Here is a 19,337-nt window from a genome sequence, read left to right as displayed (position 1 = left end):
ACGCTTTTTTGTAATTATATTCACAGCAGCGGTTTGCATTTGCTATCAGGTGTGAAAGCTAGTGCCGCTGCCCTGTGATGACTATATATCACTAACAATGCTGCTGACAGTAAGGTTTTTGGCAAAGGCACGTCGGCACTTTGTATTTCATATGAACACCAGGGCAATTTTCAGACCAAAGTTTCTGGAAAGAAAGCTGGGTATTATGTCTGAAAAATATAGTAATCATTCATTGTGAAGCACAAGTTTTATGAAAGGGGCCCTGAAACACTTTGCCAAGTAATCACCAAACCACTTCAGTATCAGTCTACATTGCCTCACGAGTCGAAATCACCACACAGCTACTTGGGTGGGATATGATGCGAGGGAAATAAGATACGTCAGCGCATGTAATGAACTTGGGCATTTTCTCTCTCTCTCTCTCTCTCTCTTTTTTAAACACGTTCACTCACTTCCAGTGTGATTACTAGCATGCTAGTATCGCTCCTGTCAGGGGCGTAGCCAAAAAATTTTTTCGAGGGGGCAGGGTAAGTTCAACCAACCTTTATGTTGGTTATATATATATATATATATATATATATATATATATATATATATATATATATATATATATATATATATATATATATATATATATATATGTAACATATAACCATCGGCTCACTGGCTCGTCCCGTGCTCCCAACAGCCGCTTACGGCGACAGCTCGCGCGTTTCAAACTTCACGATGGAGCACTCCTTCGGCACATTTACCATCCTCTCGGTAACCGATGGGTCCCAGTCATCCCTCGCTCACTTTGTTGGCACGCGTGAGCGACGCAGAGACGAGGCGTGTTGTTGAGAGTCTCGGTACCAACTAGCTTTATTTCTCGGCGAACTGGTTTTCCTTCTCTCCCTCTCCGCGCCTCCTTCGTGCCTTTGTTACGGCGCAGAGGGAGGAAAGGGAATGTCGTTCTTCCTCACGCTGGCAGCGCCACGGCTGCACCGCGGCGCATTTAGAGTTCACCACAGTACTCCCCCCCTAGTGAGAGCACGAGCGAAATGAAACGCGGCTACAGGTTGAGGCGATTTGGCGCACCTGTCCGTCTTCCACTGCGTGTGTGATATTTTTCAGTCACTTGGGTGTCCGTCGCTGGTGTGGGATGTGGCGCTGTTCGGCAGGTTTCAGGTGGAAGGGCGGAGGTTGCTGTCGTGGACTGGTTGGTCTCCATGTGTGCCGGCTTAACTCTGTCCAATGACACCACTTCCTGGCGGCCATGCCTTTCGATGGTAATCGTTTTTCTCCCGTGGCGGAGAACTCTGAAGGGTCCGTCGTACGGTGCTTGTAGTGATCTTCGCACTACATCGTTGCGCAGAAAGATGTGGCTACACGACTCGAGTTCGCTGCTCACATATATGCTTCTTTCTGTGGGCTGTCGTGGAGGTGTCGGTCGAAGTTTTGTCATGATGTGACGTAGGCGAGATGCGTAGTCGCCAGCAGGAATGTGGGTCTGTTGTTGGTCAGGCACAAAGAACTCGCCAGGCAGACGCAGGGTTGTGCCGTAGACAAGTTCTGCAGCGCTGCAGCCGACGTCCGCCTTGAAAGCAGTGCGTATGCCCCAGAGTACAATGGGCAGTGCTTCGACCCAGGAGTGTTCTTCGCTTGCCATGAGTGCGGCTTTCAACTGTCGGTGGAATCGCTCAACCATTCCATTACTCATCGGATGGTAGGCAGTCGTTCTGATGCGCGAAGCACCGATGAGCTTTGTTAGACTGGCGAATAATGCGGACTCGAATTGGCTTCCTCTGTCGGTTGTAATGGATGATGGCACGCCAAAGCGACAGAGCCAGTGACTGACGAAAGCACGGGCAACAGTTTCGGCTGTGATGCCTGGCATGGGAACAGCCTCTGCCCAACGCGTGAAACGGTCAACACAAGTTAGCAGATACATTTGGCCCTGACAGGGTGGCAACGGCCCGACGATGTCGACGTGTATGTGGTCGAATCGAGCATCTGGCCCGGGAAACGTCTCCAACGGTGTCACGGTGTGACGCTGTACCTTGGAGCGCTGGCATGCGAGGCACTCACGAGTCCATTGTCGGGAATCGCGGTTGATGCCGGGCCATACGAAACGTGCCGTTAGGAGCTTTTGCGTAGCCCGGATTCCTGGGTGTGACATCTCGTGTAGCGATGCGAATACCTCGCGACGGAAGTGCATGGGCACAAATGGTCGTGGCTTGCTAGTAGACGTGTCGCAGCAAAGCCCTTCTGTACCTGGCAAGGGCAACCACTGCAGGTTTAGTGACGTCGACGTTTCTTGTAGGCGGCGCAATTCGTCGTCATCCCGTTGAGCAGCCGCCATTTTGCTGAGATCTATTCCTGTGGGACAGGTTATGGCGCTGACCGGGCTGCGCGAAAGGGCATCGGCGACAGCGTTGTCGACTCCTTTGATGTGGCGGATGTCCGTGGTAAGTTCAGATATGTATGACATCTGCCGCAGTTCGCGGGCTGTATGGGCGCCCCCCTCAGCATTCAGTGAACGCAAGGCATACATGAGAGGCTTGTGGTCCGTCAAGACAAAGAATTCGGTACCTTCTAGGTAATGCCGGAAGTGCCGGATTGTCGCGTAGACGGCCAGCAGTTCGCGCCCGAAGGTGCTGTACCGCTGTTCGGTGGATGTCAGTTTCCGGGAAAAGAAAGCGATTGGTCGCCACACTCCTTTGATGAGTTGTTGCAGTGCGGCACCCACAGCTACGTTCGATGCGTCGACCATGACGCACTGCGGAACTCCCGGTTGCGGGTAAGTGAGAAGCGCGGCGTCGGCAAGACGCCTCTTGATCTCTTGGAAGGCCGCTTGGGCGCCCTCCGTCCAGTAGAGCTCCTTAGCGGCATCCTTTGTATCCTTAGCGGCACCTTCGTGTGTCGACAGCAGGAGGTGGAGAGGCTGTAGAATAGTGGCACACTGGGGGATGAAACGGCGGTAGTAGTTCACGAGACCAAGGAACTCACGGAGCTGACGTTTAGTGCTGGGTTGTGGGAACTGCTCGACAGCTTTAACCTTGTCTGGATGAGGTTTAATTCCGGAGTTCGAGATGACGTGGCCAAGAAACGTCAGCTTGTGCACCCCAAACTCAGACTTGTCCGTGTTCACCAGTATTCCATGCTCTGCCAGGCGCTGAAACACGGATCGCAGATGCACCTCATGTTCATCTGGTGTGCTGCTTGCGATGAGTAGATCGTCGAGGTACGCATGACAGAAGTCGAGGCCGTGCAAAACGCCGTTAATAAAGCGCTGGAATGTCTGTCCGGAGTTTCTCAAGCCGAAAGGCATGCGGAGGAACTCAAACAGGCCGAATGGCGTTGTTATCGCCGTCTTCGGGATGTCTTCTGAGGCCATGGGAATTTGATGGTAGGCACGTACAAGGTCGATCTTGGAGAACAGTGTCGCACCATGCAGGTTGGCCGTGACGTCGTGAATATGAGGTAGCGGATAACGGTCGGGCACGGTTGCTCGGTTGAGGGCTCGATAATCCCCGCAGGGCCGCCAGTCTCCTGGTGTAGACTTTGGCACCATGTGTAGTGGAGATGCCCAAGGGCTAGCGGATGGGCGGATTATGCCGAGCTCGAGCATGTGGTCGAACTCCTGTCGTGCTACTTGCAGCTTCTGGGGGGACAGGCGGCGTGGGCGTGCGTAAACCGGGGGCCCTGTGGTGGAAATGTGGTGACATACACTGTGTGTGACGACCCCGCCGGTCTGTGGCGGCCGCGTCAGCTCGGGGAACTCGCGTAGGATAGCCGTAAAACGGGCGGTGCCCGGTGGTATCACGAGTGTAGGGCTGAGAGGCGGATGCTTAGACTGCTTTCCGCACACTTCTGCTTGTGAGAGGGGATCCTGTATACGCCGGTTGCGTACATCAACAAGCAGTCCAAAGTGACGCAAGAAGTCTGCTCCCAGGATAGCAAATTTTACGTCAGCTACCACAAATATCCACCGAAATGTCCTCTTGAAGCCCAGGTCCAGCGAGAGTGAGCGGTGCCCGTACGCCGGTATCGTCGTGTTATTTACAGCTTGCAACGGTGACGAACACGGGCCTTTGCGATCGACTGGCGACGCCGGCACAACGCTCACTTCTGCCCCAGTGTCGACCAGGAAACGGGTACCTTTCTCGCGATCAGTCAGGAAGAAGACCGACGGGCGACTTTCCGCTGAGCCGGTGGCACTTGTCGCCGTCAGTGCTGGCTCGGCGCGTTTCCCGATTTCTCGCACGGCGGCACGCATTTCCGTGCAGTATCACCGAACTTACGGTGGTACCAGCACAGCTGCCGCTGTTGTTGTGTAGCACTCCGCCGTGTGCTTTGGCTTCCGCTTGACTGCAGCGCCGCGACGGTCGGCGAGGCGAGAAATTTCCGCACGAATCTCCAACAAGGCGGGAGAGGGCGAGGCTTCGGCGAGCACCGTGGCAACTGCTGGCGTGGCCATGGGCGTGGCGACGGCCATGAGTCGGTCAGCCATTTCGGCGATCTTGGAAACGTCCGTCTCTCCGGAGGCCGTGACGCCTATCCGCACGGTTGCGGGCAGTCTTTGAAGGAAAAGCTCCTGCACCAGGCGACTGTCGAGACCTGCTGTGCAGCCCGCTAGTTGCTGCATGTGACGCAACAGTTGGCTGGGTCGGCGGTCGCACAGTTCGTTCTCGCGTAGCAGCTGCTGCAGGCGCTCCGGCTCCGAAGGGGTTAGACGGCGAATCAGCGTCTCTTTGAGCACTCGATAGGCATCTTCGGCTGGTGGGGCAAGCAGAATGTCGCGCACCTCGCTCGCTGTGGCAGGTGGGATGTTGGCGACCACGTGGTGGTACTTGGTGTGGTCGGCGGTGATGCGGCGGGCGGCGAACTGCGATTCTACTTGGGCGAACCAAAGTGCCGGGTCGCTGGTCCAAAAGGGAGGAAGCTTCACGTCTAACACAGCTACTGTCGGGCTGGCGACGGCGTCGTGGTGTTCCATGTTCGGGACTGCGGGTCACCAATTGTTGGCACGCGTGAGCGACGCAGAGACGAGGCGTGTTGTTGAGAGTCTCGGTACCAACTAGCTTCTTCTGTGGTTATTCAGGAAAGGAAAAAGACACCTAATTTCTGTCTGCCTATAGGCGACACGGCGCAGTGCCTTGTAGGGGTGGGGGGTAAGGAGGGAATAAAAGAATAGTAGGAAAATAGAGAGAAAAGTGAGAGGAGCACATCCATCCAACGAAGAGAAAAGAGGACAGGAAAGATTGGGAAACGGTCACGGGAGTTCAGGGACGGGTCCGCGAAACACAGCTAGAGGCACAGTGCACAACACCGACGAAACGGAGAAGGTCCCGACGATGAGCGGCGCACGGCATAGCGGGCGAGGAGTCCGTCACGGGGCGCCGGTCAGCGAGAGGTACGAGGAGTAATCCAGGACATCGCGGCCGGCACGTCCGTCTTGCTTGAAATCCAGCGAGCGAATCCGACCAGCCTCGGCGAACTGGTTTTCCTTCTCTCCCTCTCCGCGCCTCCTTCGTGCCTTTGTTACGGCGCAGAGGGAGGAAAGGGAATGTCGTTCTTCCTCACGCTGGCAGCGCCACGGCTGCACTGCGGCGCATTTAGAGTTCACCACAACTTCGACTCCAAGTTTTAGAAGCCTTTCACGACGACCCGACAGCTGGCCACTTAGGTTTTCATAAAACCTACGATCGCATCAAGACTCGCTGCTTCTGGCCTGGCCTTTCCACTAGTGTTTCCAAGTACGTCGAGTCCTGTTCGTCATGCCAGCACCGAAAACGTTCGACATCTCTTCCCGCCGGCCCTTTACAACCGCTACCGTGCCCGTCCGCTCCCTTCGAGTTCGTGGGCATAGACTTATACGGACCTCTTCCAATTACACCCGCCGGTCATCGCTGGATCGTTACTGCCGTAGACCACTTAACTCGCTACGCTGAGACGGCCGCTCTTCCTTCAGGTGCTGCCTCCGAAGTCGCCGACTTTGTCCTGCGTGCCATTATCTTGCGCCACGGCGCCCCTCGAGTTCTCCTTAGTGACCGTGGCAACACCTTTCTTTCTCATGTCCTCGCTGAAGTCCTACAGGCCTCTGACACCATCCATAAGACCACCTCGGCCTATCACCCGCAGACAAATGGTCTCATCGAGCGTTTTCACCGAACGTTGTCAGACATGATCTCTATGTATGTTCAGCCCGATCACAAGAACTGGGACACAATACTGCCTTTCGTTACGTTTGCCTACAATACTGCCATACAACGCACTACAAGCTACAGCCCGTTTTTCCTCGTGTATGGCCGTGCACCGTCTTTTGTTCTGGACACCAGCTTCTTGTCCGCGCCCTCTGTCCCATCAGCGTCCCTTCCAGAAGAGTTCGCTGCCCGCGTCACCCGCTGCCGTGAAATTGCCCGCGCCAACACCTCTGCCATTCAGGCCAAGAGGAAAGTTCGTCGCGATGAGACACGTAGAGTTGTGTCTTTCCACCCAGGCGACGAAGTGCTCCTCTGGACTCCTATTCGTACACCGGGGCTCTGTGAAAAATTCGTTCACAGATACCTGGGCCCTTACACCGTGCTTGAACGAACCTCCCCAGTGAACTATCGCGTCGCTCCTGTTAGTTCGGCTTCGGACCGCCGCCGTCGCGGTACCGAGATCACCCATGTGTCTCGCCTGAAGCCCTATATCCGGCGTTCGTACCCTTCCTAAATGGACGACTTGCTGACCGCTTTCGTCAAGGGGGGAAATAGTGTGAGCGCTGACTGTGCCGTTCATCATCTTCACTTGTGCATACAAATCATCGTGATCATCATCATCGTGTTGGCTGGTCGGTGTTCGGTTTTTGGTTCGCGCGCCTTTGCTGTAAATATAACAATCGTTCTGTCGTAATTGTCCAGCCATTCTTCTACGTCCTCACCACGAAGGCCGGAAAATACAGGAGGGTCTCGCTGCGAGGTACTCACGGTGTACTGAGGCCCAGCAGGCTGAGCAGGCGCGGCAGCGACGGCAGGAGATGCGTCGTTTTGTGCCATGGATGTTGTTGGCGAGCACAGACGTCGACCAGACCGGAGCTCCAGGGGTGACCGGTAGAGCAAGAGGACGTGGGAATCACAGCACGCTCCACCACTTGTGAGACGACGTCAGGTACGACAGAACGATTGTTATATTTACAGCAAAGGCGCGCGAACCAAAAACCGAACACCGACCAGCCAACACGATGATGATGATCACGATGATTTGTATGCACAAGTGAAGATGATGAACGGCACAGTCAGCGCTCACAATATATATATATATCTATACACATGCAAAATTAAAAAATTTTGGGAATGGGTATGGCGGGGGAGGGGTGTTGAACTCCCTGGCTATGTCAATCGCACCTGTACAAAGTTGTACGTAACGAGTTACAAGTAATCGATCACTTGTAATTGATTACCGGTAATCAATTTTTTTTTTTTTCCAAAGTCAAGTTGAACCAGTCTTCTACGGCAGTTTTCGTCCTGAAAATTATGTGACCGCTCTGTAGGGACTCCTCGTTCTGTCAGAGGGGGGTTCCCTACAGAGCCTATTTTTTCACCTTTTCCTTGGCCTTACCTGCAACGCCTTACCCGAGCGCCAGCAAAAGCAAAGCACGACGCTTCGTAGAGGACATGGACACTAGCATGAAAACCCTGCGTCACTACAAGCTGGTGTGCAAGGTTTTCAGGAAAACATAAGACTACATTATAATACCGCCCTTCCCTCCAGCGCGTGCATTGCGAGATTGTTCGGTCTAGTAGCTGACCTTCTAACGAGCAAACGTGGAAGAATCAGCAACAACTTTGAAAAACAACTCCTGTTGAAAGTTAACGTGTAACACTATGTCACAGAAGCCACCAGTAAGCCTCCCAGCCTTAACACAAGCCTCCAGCCTTCTCTCTACCATGCAAGTCACAGTAGTTTGTTGTAGTTTGAGTAAACTTGCATGATGGCAATAAAGTTTTGAAGTAAAGTAACGCAAAAGTAACAGATTACATTTCTGTAATTGCGTAATTTCTTTTCTGAGGCTGTAATTGACCACTGTAATCAATTACATTTTAAAGGAAGTAATTGTAATCATAATCAGTTACTTATTCTCTGTAACGTGTACACGTATGCTCCTGTGCAAGTGGTGGCACCCCGTCACGGCCACGGTATCTATGCCGCACAATGCCGTACAAGAATGCTCAATGGTGTGAAAGTCTAACCTCTGTCAGTACCTTGTGTGTGCTGGCATTGTCCTGCATGACATCAGCTTGGCAGAGTACATTTTAACCAAAGAATAATAGCCAAATCCAGAGAGCGCATTGTCAAGCGAAAATTGAATTAGCTAAACACAAAGCGACGTCTGGCAAGACATCTTGTTTGCGAGACACATCAAAGAGAAAGCGTGCGCTGGCCAGTGCACCAGTGAATTTGGAAGGGAAAATATGCATCGATGAGCACTGTGAGGAAGCTGTTCAGTGCAGCTCCTTCCTCACAGTGCAACGGCTTCCTCGCAGTGCAAGAATAGTGGCTCACTAAGGCACGAAGAGTATGAGGCAGGCTTATGACTGGTCAAGGCAGTGGACTGGTGCTCATAAGAGGTTCATAAACTCTATGATTGCATAGGTTGCATAAGTATGTTGCCAGACTGCTGCCAAATCTGGTGGCTAAACATGTCCCAACAGTTCCAGCTTTCCGGTAAGGTTGCTGCATTATCTGCCCGCTTTCACAAGTGTCTGTACAGTCTGTTGACATCGGCCATTTTCAGTAACAGCCCCCATGCGTGTGGCAGAAGTCGGGGCCCTGTCTTGTGCTGCACGCACCAGTAATTACTATCAAACCCCAGTAATTATTTAGGAGTGATTAGGTGATGTGTCGCACAGAAAAGTGTGAAGGTGTGTTGTGAAACAAAGCCCCTGGCTAAGGAGCTGCGCTGAACAGCTTCCTCGCAAAGAACACAACAAACCAGAATACACTGCCAATTCATCTTTTATATGTACAACACAAGACAATTACACATACATGCGAAAGCACTTGTCCCACGGGTAAAAAAAACAACATAAAAAAGAGACATTCGTGCACGAAAGCACCAATGCCCAAGTACATTTAAATATGTTTCACGAAAACAATACTGTCAGATCAATGCAAGACATAAAACTGAAGCAACAGGGTGCACCGATACAGCCTGTTTGGGCAGAAGACTGCTGAGAAAAATAATACTGTACAGTAAAGTAGAACAAATAAAACAAACGATACTGTGCTTTTATGCATGGCCTGTAGCAAGCTCTGTGCCTGTGACAAAATGGTACATAACCTTGTTTGATATCATGCGGGTCTTACAATACCCAATCTCCTTCGATGTTGCACAAAGTCAATGCATCGTAATGCTTGTGCTTGCGCAGATGTGTGCAACAAGATTTGCCCACATCAGGATTTTTCGTACCGTGCAATGACGTGAACACATAAGCAAAGCTTGAGTCACGGATTTCACTACAGTAACTGGAAATACTACTACTAGACCGTTCTTAAAGTGAGGGCAGGCTTGGCAGCCTGAAATTACTGTTCAACACAGCTTTGACATACCCTCACGAGCCTTCTGTGATGCAATTCTGTTATCTGGCCAGTGCCAGTGTTATCACCAGGCCAGACATGCAGAAATATAATGGCATATATGAAGACATCCGAAACAAAAAGAAAAAAAGTTACTTCAGTACTTCTGGCACTTGGACTAAAAAGAAGACAAGTACAAAAAAGTACTGTGCAGCACATGACATCTGAACATTGGCATTGGCACGATGATTTGAGCTAATTATCCAACAAAAAAATGTTGGCCTTCATTATCTCCACTAATAAAACCATTTCACCACAAAGAAACTTTACTTTTTAAAGGTGTTCTTTCAATGCAGACAAATTAGCTGTTAATCTATCTCTCTAGTTGTTCCTTAAGACAACTGGTTAGAAAAGGAAAGTTCATTTAAAATAATAAAACACAGTAAATGCTGCTGAAAGTTTGAAGACATGCATTTTGCAGAGATACAATGTTAACGAAACAACAGACATTCTGTTAATTTACTTTACCCACTTCCGCAACACCTGAGTTGAGATTTTTTTGGTCTTGCGGTACATTAATGGTACTGCTGTGAGATGAAGTGAGGCTTCGCAGATTGACATGGAAGATTTACAGGAAAGTAGCATCTTCTACACTGGATCATTCACAATATGGCAGCCGATAACAAAATAATGTAACTGCAATGACCTTTTCATTCTTAGAAAGAATATGTGCAAACATCCCTTACGCAACAGAAATCTTACACTGTTCAAAGCTTAGTGATTGCACTGTACTCTGTATGCACACGCAAAACTGCACCATTTACAGGCGGGACAACTTATCAGGACTGGTTATCTCTGAAGTACAGTTACCGCAAGGGATAATAAGTAAGGTTCAGAAACAGCAAAGTTTCCACGCTTTGGACTTTGAGCTCATGATTGTGAAGCGAAATTTCACGCAGCTAACGATCAGATCTGTGCACGAGTTCTTGCACCATTAGATCAAGCAAATTATGGAGTAAAGCACTCAAAAATAAAGTTCTAAAAACAAAGTAAACCAGTATAAAAAGCAGGAAAAGCCCGTTGTACTACAGGCTAATAAAAAATTGCTCCCATAAATGAACAAAATGGAAAACAAACTCAGGGGGACACTACCGTAAAGACAACACAAACACATATAAAAAGAAATAAACGCAAATGCTGTTCCATGCTCATCTCTCGTGGAATGCATTGGAGAGAGGTGGTGGTTACAGACTAGAGCATCTTGTTAATATGACACTGCTGGCAGTGTTGAGTATGGTATTGCAAAACAGTTCGGAAGATTCAACTGGTTGATCCAGAGACGGCAGCTTTGTTGCGTCCCATAGCAGAAGACTTCTTTCTTGTTTTTGCACTGGTTAACTTAGGACGTGTTCATCTTCACTACTGTTGTTTTAAGATTACGTTCTTACTCCGTAGCAGATAACAACTACTTTCTTGATGACTGACTGAGAGGTTTTGAAGGAATTGCATGTAGATTGCACCAGCCGAAATGCTGAGTTTGCTCTAATTTTAGCACTTGCGAGCATTTGAACAAGCTACCGTTTGCTTGCACAGATATCTGTACTTGCTGCGTTTGAGGCTCACACCTCCTTTGTGACAATCCTCGAACGAACCCTTCAGAAAGGCAAAATGAGGGCAGTAGTTGAATTTTAGTGAGCACAACAAAAGGATTCCGTCACTTCAACTGTTACAATGTAACCAAACGACATGAGCTTCGATCTGGAGCAAAGTGTTTCTGTCATGTCTGGTACACTTGAACTCTCGAGATAGTTCACTCGCTCGAAGATTCACGATTCATGCATCTCCTTCGGATCAACCGGTGAAACTCACCACAACGAAACGTATTCACAAGTAAAAACGAGACACGCATTCAATGTATGGCAGTATGCGTATTACTTGTGGCCGCTGGACTCATTAAAAAAAAAAAAGTGTTTTCTTTAAAGCAAGCACGGCACACCGAACACACTACGTGGGGAGCGTAACTCGTAGGCATAATACTGCGATGACAAGAAACAAAATGGCCGTCAACAGCATCTACAAAACTTTGCGCTGCACGAGTTAAAAAATGATCACTGTGTGAGAACACACGTTCCTTAATTCAGCATGCAGTGTTTAATAAACAGCCTTCACGAAGCCCCATGACCGCATAATAAATGAAAATTGCTTGGTGATGTCAAAGCATACCGTATAGAGTAGGAACTCAGTCACAAATAAAACAGGAACCCTTTAAAACTGGCACAAGCTCTATAGGCACGTTTGTAGCAGTGAGTAGGCCACAAACTCAAATTAAGTAACAGCTCTTGCACAAACACAGTTTACACGTTAAGTGCAGTTCATGTATGTATAAAGCAAAAAAAAAAGGAAAAGGAACATATCCCCCATTTTTTGTTGCCTGCTACTCTGCACTGGCGATTCAACGGTACCTGATTTCTTGAAAATTCATATGCTACAGGTAATGACATGCTATGCTTTTATTTTAATTTAACACTGCATGGCAAAGTCTTTCGTTATTTTCGGGTGCTTGACGTATTGCACACGAAGCCATGTGGCTTCTGCAAGGTACTGCAGTGTTAAAGCAATACATGTAAAGAAAAAAAAAACAAGGTGAGAGACCTTGTGGTAATTGAGTAAATACATGCAGCATGCATATGGCATCACACCACTAAGAGTCAGAGCATACTGACAGACTTAAAAGTAATGCAAATGAACACTACAGCCTCTGGAACTATAAGACATAGCTAATTGCATGAGACGATGCAATGAATTAAACATTTAAGACGGCAGTGTTCAAGAAAATTGAAAATATTTTCTCAAAATCAGTTCTGATCAGATGAAGCTGATGTCGATGCATAGGCAAACAATTGCCTCTCCAGCATTCCCTTCCAATAATGTCAACCTGATGCTGTTCTCAATGTTGACAACTCTGTATTTCTTTCAGGTCAGAATTTGACAAGTTTTAGCAGAGCTTTTCACATGAACTCCCAGCTAATGTATTGGTATTAGACTCTGAATTGAGTACAGAGGGCAGAAATGCTGTTGACAAGATCATACGATGGCACAAAATGACAAACAAACTAACTCCGTACGAAGTGCCATAATACCCAGAACATGTCTTATAATAAAAGGTCGTTGCAAGCTCTGAAGAGATTTTACGCAATGACCACTGAAAATCAAATATAAAGAGACCTGGAAAAAAAAACAACCCTGAGTTGCAGATTCGGCAAGATTCGCTTAGGCGAGTTCGTTGGTCTTGTTGCCGTTCCCGTTTCCGGTGAAATTCCTGTATCCATTACTGTGCCCGTTTCCAGTACTGTATCCATTAACGTAGCCATTGCCAAAGCCATTTCCATTGCTGAAGCCGCCTCTATAGCCATTGCCATATCCGTTGCCGTAGCCATTCCCATTCCCATTGCTGTAGCCATTTCCATTACTGTAGCCGTTTCCGTTGCTGTAGCCGTTCCCGTTGCTGTAGCCGTTTCCGTTGCCGTAGCCGTTTCCGTTGCCATTGGTGTACCCATTGGCATCGGCATGAATTTGGCCGGCAAGCATGCAAGAACGGCAACAGAACCTCGAGTAATGCTTGTTTGTGCAGTAGCGAGCACGTACGATGAGGTTGCAGTTGGCAAAGCGGGGGCTGTCGGTGCACGACTCTGGAACGTAGATGTCTGCAAAGAATTTGACATTCACTGAAGCCACTGAGAACTTAACTTCTACTGACATCTTTCCCTCAAGAGCAACAGCTGAAAGGCACCTCTATGACAAATTCACCAGCCTAATGATTTACCATGCTTCAAGTTTTTTTTAAAGTTGACAGTTATAACTTGGGGTGATCTCTTACAAAAATTTCCATCTCTCTTTGATAAATATTGAATAGAAATGCATCAAACAGAATTAAAGGCTTTTGAGAGATTTTATGTTTTGACTCCTCGTAACTTCACTGCTGGCCGTTTGTAAACAATACACGGGTATCCCACTGCTGTTAACTACCTAACTACAACAGGTCAGAAAGCGTCATTGTGATATTTAGTGAAATTCGCTGAAAGGCATGACACGACATATGGCCAAAGCAAGCACTGTCATATCCTTTGCTTACGTGCCTTGATACTACTTTATGATTACGGACAGAGAAAAGCACCAGGGACAAAGGCTAAAACAGCAAGAATATCCTGTCTCAACCCTGCATTCTTTAAACTGTCAACTAATGGCAAACACACATCAACTACCCAGTTTTTCTTCTTTTGAACGATGATAATTAGAGACAAGTTCTATAGAAACCGACAAAGTGGAACATGGTTAATGAAAGGGCGAAAGTTAGCATCTGTCGGATGTGGCACAAAGATCGTCATCAGCCTGACTACGCTCACTGCAGGGCACAGGCCTCTCCCATGTTTCGTCAATCAGCCCTGTCCTGTGCTTGCTGCAGCCACGTCGTCCTTGCAAACTTCTTAATCTCATATGCCCACCTAACTTTCTGCCTCCCCCTCACACGTTTGCCTTCTCTTGGAATCCAGTCTGTTACTCTTAATGAGCAGCAGTCATCTTGCCTTTGCACTGCATGCCTTGCCCATGCCCAAAGCAAGGCACAAAGATACCTAAAGAAAACACTCCCTCAGCCCCCCTCTCCTAATATGTCACTGCAAATCACTCACCATCCATGACGATGTGAACCGAGACGGATTCATTGCTGTGGCCATTGTCTGCCTGACAGGAGTATTCACCTCCAGTCCGACATCGCCGCCGACGGAATGTACAGCGTGTGGTTCTCCATGAGTACGTGATGACCGTCTGTTTCGACTTGCTTGCCATCGTGCAGCCAGGAGACGCGTGGTTCAGGAGCGCCCGTCACGTAACAGTCCAGCTGCAGTGGCGCGCCCACGCGGTTCTCACCCGTGGCTATCACCACGTCGACGGTCACCACCTCTGCAAGGAGGTGCAGATAGTTTGGTGAGTGCCTGCACTCAACTGATGTCACATTACACATGAAGAGGGCACACACTCACTCATTTGCTCACTCGCTCGCTCTTTACTTCACTTAGTAACTTCAGTCGCATCTCTTACTCAACTCTCACATTCACTAACTCAACTCACTTTACTTACTAACTCGCAATATAGCCATTACTCACAGTACTTGCTAAATTAAATCTGAATTGTAAAAAAGTAAGAAAACTGCTTCCCTTTATATACATGCATGCATGCATGCAGGAATCTGCATGCACATTAGTCGTTTTCGAAGTCCCATAGCCTATGTAAATCTCACAGTAAAGCTGCTTGCAATAAATATTAATGTTTAATGCAGTCATTACTTGGCTGTCATCAAGCCCCTCAGACTGAGAAATCCCATCACTCAATTCATAGACTGGACAATGGGCTGGCAATATGACGTAAGAAATGCACTCAATGTTGGTCATAGAATAGGGAGCTGTGGCGAGGAATGAGTATGTGGCACAATATCTACAGCCTACTTTTTTTCTTTATTTATATCTCTACTTTCTGATCTTTCGCCTGGCAAAAGCTCCCACGCATAGTTCAGCATCTACACTCAAACTTCATTATAACGAAGTTACATCTGCCACGAAAATAACTTCGTTATATCCGAAAATTTGTTATAAACTTTTATTTGTAACAATGTATCTATGACAACACTATTCTTCATTTACTTCGTTATAACCAATAATTCGTTACATCCGTGTTCGTTATATCGAGGTTTGAGTGTATACCATGCTTTTGCCCTTTTTTTTTTGCTGTACAGTTAATTACGGTGCGTGATTTTTCCTGAAATTTCATTTCACAGGTGAGCTTCTCCACCAGTACAACAGAGAGCTCAGTCATTAAGAAATATCACGGGCATGAAATTCAAGTGCAGTCATGTTAAAGACAAAGAAGTGACAGCGGCATCAGCTTAGGAGTGGCTGCTTTCCTTTAATCACAATTACAAAAGGCACGCCTCACAAGCATCATTACCGTATTGCCATAAACTTTCATTGCTTTAATGCCTGTTAATCTGGAGAAGGTCCTGGTGGGTTAGTTTGACACATTTGAGAACGGCATGCACTGAAAGACATACTAAAGACATGTCTTATGTTCTTATTTATCGTCTTTGCAACCTGTACATTTTTGCGCATGCTATGGACATTTATGAGCTTGTGAACGTTACATCATTTTGATATATTTGTATAGTCAAGCACATAACAATGCATAGATAGCAAGTCACGACAAATTAACTAAATTAACATCAATGTGAAATGTTTCTCACCGACATTAACACTTAATGAGCACATGCACATTATCTAATGTTGCAAATGTATTTTAGGCTGCATGAGACTTTCTTGTAATAACGTTAGACTATGCAGTGCATCACGAAGACGCTAACCAGCTTGGCGTTCCAAACTTTGCTTGCTTTGGGACGCCGTTGTTAACCGCCTTGGGTTAATTTGCGCTAGCAGTTAGACTGCGCTAACTTTTGTATTGCGGTAGGCACTTAGCATAAAACACCCTAATTTTGCATACAAACAATGAACTACATGGATGTGCAACACTCTCTCACCTGTGGTCTGTGCACACTTTCAATGTTACGCACATAAAACAGTTTATTTAGCCTGCATTTCATTTGACCTCATTAAATACGTCCAAACTAGCAATACCTTTTAGGATCTTAGTACGAACGTCCTTTTATTTTTAACTTTAAGGTTATTCAAACCAATTTTGCTGTCTCATCAAGATTACCAGGGGTTCCCTTTGTGTGGAAACCCCCTGAGGTAGAACACCCAAGTTTAGTTTTCTTAACCTAAGTTTCACAAGCTATCATATAGCTAGCTGTGTATCCCACTGAAAAAAACGTCAATGGACAGAAGGGCCATACAGAACTGCAACATTTGCCATTTGGCACCAGGCTAAATTTGGATTACTCAGGGTTGCTCTGGTTTTTGGTACAAATGTGTTTGCTTTTGTGGAAGCGAAGTGTTTCATAGTTAAAACATAATGCACTAGTTAAAAAACCCTAATGTTATTGAACTTGTATGATCCCACCCTTTCTTTGTGTGGGGTTACATTGCAAAACAAACAGCTTTTATCACTTGAGGATGTAGCATAGAGCTCTTTTAAAGCACCCACCTTTCACTAAATGCATGTTATTTACGCGTGAAAAGCGCAAAGATACCATCGTCTACAAGCGTCTGACATGCCTTGGAAGCAAGCTTAAGCGACTCTACAGCACAGTTATTTTTACAGCCGTTCATGTCTTTTTTTTTGCAATTCAGCCAACTTAAGCCAAGCACGTACCTTCCCAGATGCACGAGCACCAAGTGACAAATAATTTTCCAAACGTACAACAATAGCCTATTGGAAGTGACGTCTCTGTACACTTGGCTTTCAAAAATCTTTTATTCTGTTCTGTAATGTTGCAGCCCTGCTGAGAAGGTGGGCTGTGACTGCAACGAGCTGCAACCAAGGCACTTGGAATGATGAGATAAAACTTCTGTAGTTCTGATTAGTGATCTGTGCTCAGCCTATGCCTTGAAAATCCACGTATGCATGAATGCAATTCTGGAAAGACCTCAATCACATGGCACACCTCGTTGAAAGCGTTGCAGCACCAATCCTCGTGCCTTTCGAAATTGTTCTGATTTTATGAACTTTTTCGATGCCAAACAGAATGGCATGACACTGCCATACTGCTGTGTTGTGTCCGACGTGACTAAAGTTCAATTACTTGAGGCAGTTCTTTATTGTGAATATGACAGTATGCAGCTTCTAATGTTCTACAGGCCACGGCTGTGCCAGGACCTTGGCTATCCACAAATAATGGTGGAAAAAATGAAGAAGGAAAACAAAATTTTGTATGGCTATGTTTTTATGTAATGAAAAGTGCATGCATACATATGTACAGACATCATGACAAAAAAAATATAGAGGCAGATGTCAGGCCAACTAAAATTTCCTAGCATAGTGACTCTTCTTGCAGTGTTGCTGGAGTAATGAACTCACTTAAATTTATGAGCGCAATAAGTTACTCCCAATATTGTATGACTTATGGCTGAAAGCACAACTTTCCAGTCGGTTCAATATGTTAGTAAGAACAGGTTTCCAAGAGGCCGTTCAGTAAGAACCTCACATTTTGAATTCCTTTAACATGCGATAAAAGTTGTGATTGCCTCTAATCTACAACCTGTAGTTACATTGATAACTGTGCAAAGGCGAACTATGCTACACTAGCCCCAGCATAAAATGTGCTCAATTTGAGCTCATATGTCGCCGCGCCAACGACCACTATACAGGTAAAAAAAAGATCTGAAGTGAGGCACTTTGGCTATGTATACAGTTCCCTGAAGTTCTCAAAAAGCTCGGAGGCACGACCAACATATTCAGTTGGGTCATGCCGGTAATACAGCGAATACACTCCCAATAACACTCGCACCACCCGCGCGTGGCTACGCACCATTGCCGGTCAGGTATATTTTCCGGCCCGTGCGGCGAAACAAGGCACTTCGCGAGCCGTGGCCGCGGCGCCGGCGCCGTCCCGGCACCGTCGCGTCCCGGCGCAATGGCAGCACCGTGAGAGGACACCTTCCAGACGGCCGGCTGGCCGTGGTAATTGTACGCGCGGCACATGTAAATGCCCTCGTCTACTTGAGTGACGTTTCGGACTGCGAGTGTGAAGTCGGGGAGTTGGGCGTAGCGCGCGCTCCGCTGCGGCAGCTGCTTGGAGTTGTGGTACCACTGTACGACGGGCGTTGGGTAGCCGACGGCCAAGCAGGACATCCGTGCCGTTTCTGACACGGTCACGGTCACTGTCGCGCTCGAGGGCTTGATTGTGGCCGGCACTGGTGGCGAGGGTTATTGAGATGGCGAGTGTGCAGTGACGGGAACCATGCGTCGAGGGGAGACAGGAAATGGGTTGCAAGGAGGAAAGAAGATGGCACATGCAGGGTTAGTGTACCATTTGTAATGGCAGTTCGCAGTTTTAGTGACAATAGAGGTAGCACACTCATGCAATTCATCAAAGATGCTTTACTGCATTTCAACGTGCAAGAGATAGTGAGTACGTAGAAAAGAGTCATGCACTGTACGAAGCCAAACCTCATTTTGACAGTCACATTTCATGCTAAAATGTCTTTGTTATATTGAATACATATGATAAGCATATATTCGTTACATGCCGATACTGACCGAAAACATATAGAACATAGTACTTTGTTACATCTGATGTTTCGTTATATAGAGGTTAATGTACATTCACACTTGCGACTAGCATTGGTCGCGCTACCATTTGTGACTGGCAACCAAAAAGCAACTCAAGGCTACCAATATTCACGCTTGCATGCTGCCTATACCTGTCTCCACACCAAATTTGCGTCTGCTCACATTGCCACTGCTCTGTAAAATAAGTTGATGTCCTGTTCCTGTGCATTTTATTGGTTCAGAGGTTTGCGCCAGCAGTCGGGCGACTGAGCCAAAGCTGTCGGTTCGCAACCAAAAGGCCATTTGCGACCGATCACTTTGGAGCTAACTTGGTCGAGTGACTGGTGCAAGTCGCAGGTGTGAACGAGCCTTTTATGCTGCTGATCTGTGACCGAAATACTACTCCAACACAATATGTAGGTCCCGCTAGAAAGCTAAGAGGAAAGGTGATGGTGGGTAAAGAAGAAAAAAAAGAACTATGTTGAGTAATGTTGGCTCAAGGTCATTAGGGCAATTAAGTGCAACGCTAGCACGTTTATTACGCACCTGCCGTTAAACCGCCATGGAATTTTAGTGGT

General features: G+C 47.4%; 3 protein-coding genes across 5 annotated transcripts in view; all 3 read right to left on the bottom strand.

Moving 5' to 3' along the window:
• Positions 1-4,279: 4,279 nt before the first annotated feature.
• Positions 4,280-7,022, bottom strand: LOC119375087 (uncharacterized). Its single transcript, XM_037645282.1, has 2 exons — positions 6,954-7,022; positions 4,280-4,831 (listed from the first exon to the last, which is right to left on the bottom strand). Exons 1-2 carry the CDS (start codon positions 7,020-7,022, stop codon positions 4,280-4,282), a joined length of 621 nt encoding a protein of 206 aa, XP_037501210.1.
• Positions 7,023-12,813: 5,791 nt separating this feature from the next.
• On the bottom strand, positions 12,814-14,238 carry LOC125756407 (aspartate and glycine-rich protein-like). The gene is made up of 2 exons (XM_049411154.1): positions 14,232-14,238; positions 12,814-13,247 (listed from the first exon to the last, which is right to left on the bottom strand). Exons 1-2 carry the CDS (start codon positions 14,236-14,238, stop codon positions 12,814-12,816), a joined length of 441 nt encoding a protein of 146 aa, XP_049267111.1.
• LOC119373785 (papilin-like) overlaps positions 13,028-19,337 on the bottom strand; it is a 50,296-nt gene continuing 43,986 nt past the window's right edge. The window contains exons 25-26 of one of the 3 annotated variants that reach the window (XM_049410779.1): positions 14,232-14,502; positions 13,028-13,247 (exon numbers count right to left, since the gene is read on the bottom strand). In XM_049410779.1, the coding sequence (XP_049266736.1) occupies positions 14,297-14,502 (206 nt within the window). In that variant the 3' untranslated portion in view covers positions 13,028-13,247; positions 14,232-14,296. Of the gene's footprint in view, positions 13,248-14,231; positions 14,503-16,928; positions 18,402-19,337 lie in introns of those variants that run through there. The other 2 variants (XM_037643840.2, XM_049410778.1) reach the window with 2 other exon arrangements.

The sequence above is a fragment of the Rhipicephalus sanguineus genome, chromosome 11 (genome assembly GCF_013339695.2).
Source record: "Rhipicephalus sanguineus isolate Rsan-2018 chromosome 11, BIME_Rsan_1.4, whole genome shotgun sequence".
Classification (NCBI taxonomy): Eukaryota; Metazoa; Arthropoda; class Arachnida; order Ixodida; family Ixodidae; genus Rhipicephalus; species Rhipicephalus sanguineus.
This window is presented reverse-complemented; position numbering and strand designations above follow the sequence as displayed.

Bases quoted from the DNA above. Each gene is read 5' to 3' on its own strand.
- LOC119375087 (XM_037645282.1), bottom strand. From the start codon at position 7,022: ATGGCACAAAACGACGCATCTCCTGCCGTCGCTGCCGCGCCTGCTCAG. The intron at 4,832-6,953 runs GTGAGTACCTCG...GACCACACCAAG, and splicing joins CTGCTGGGCCTCAGTACACC to TACCACCACGTGGTCGCCAA.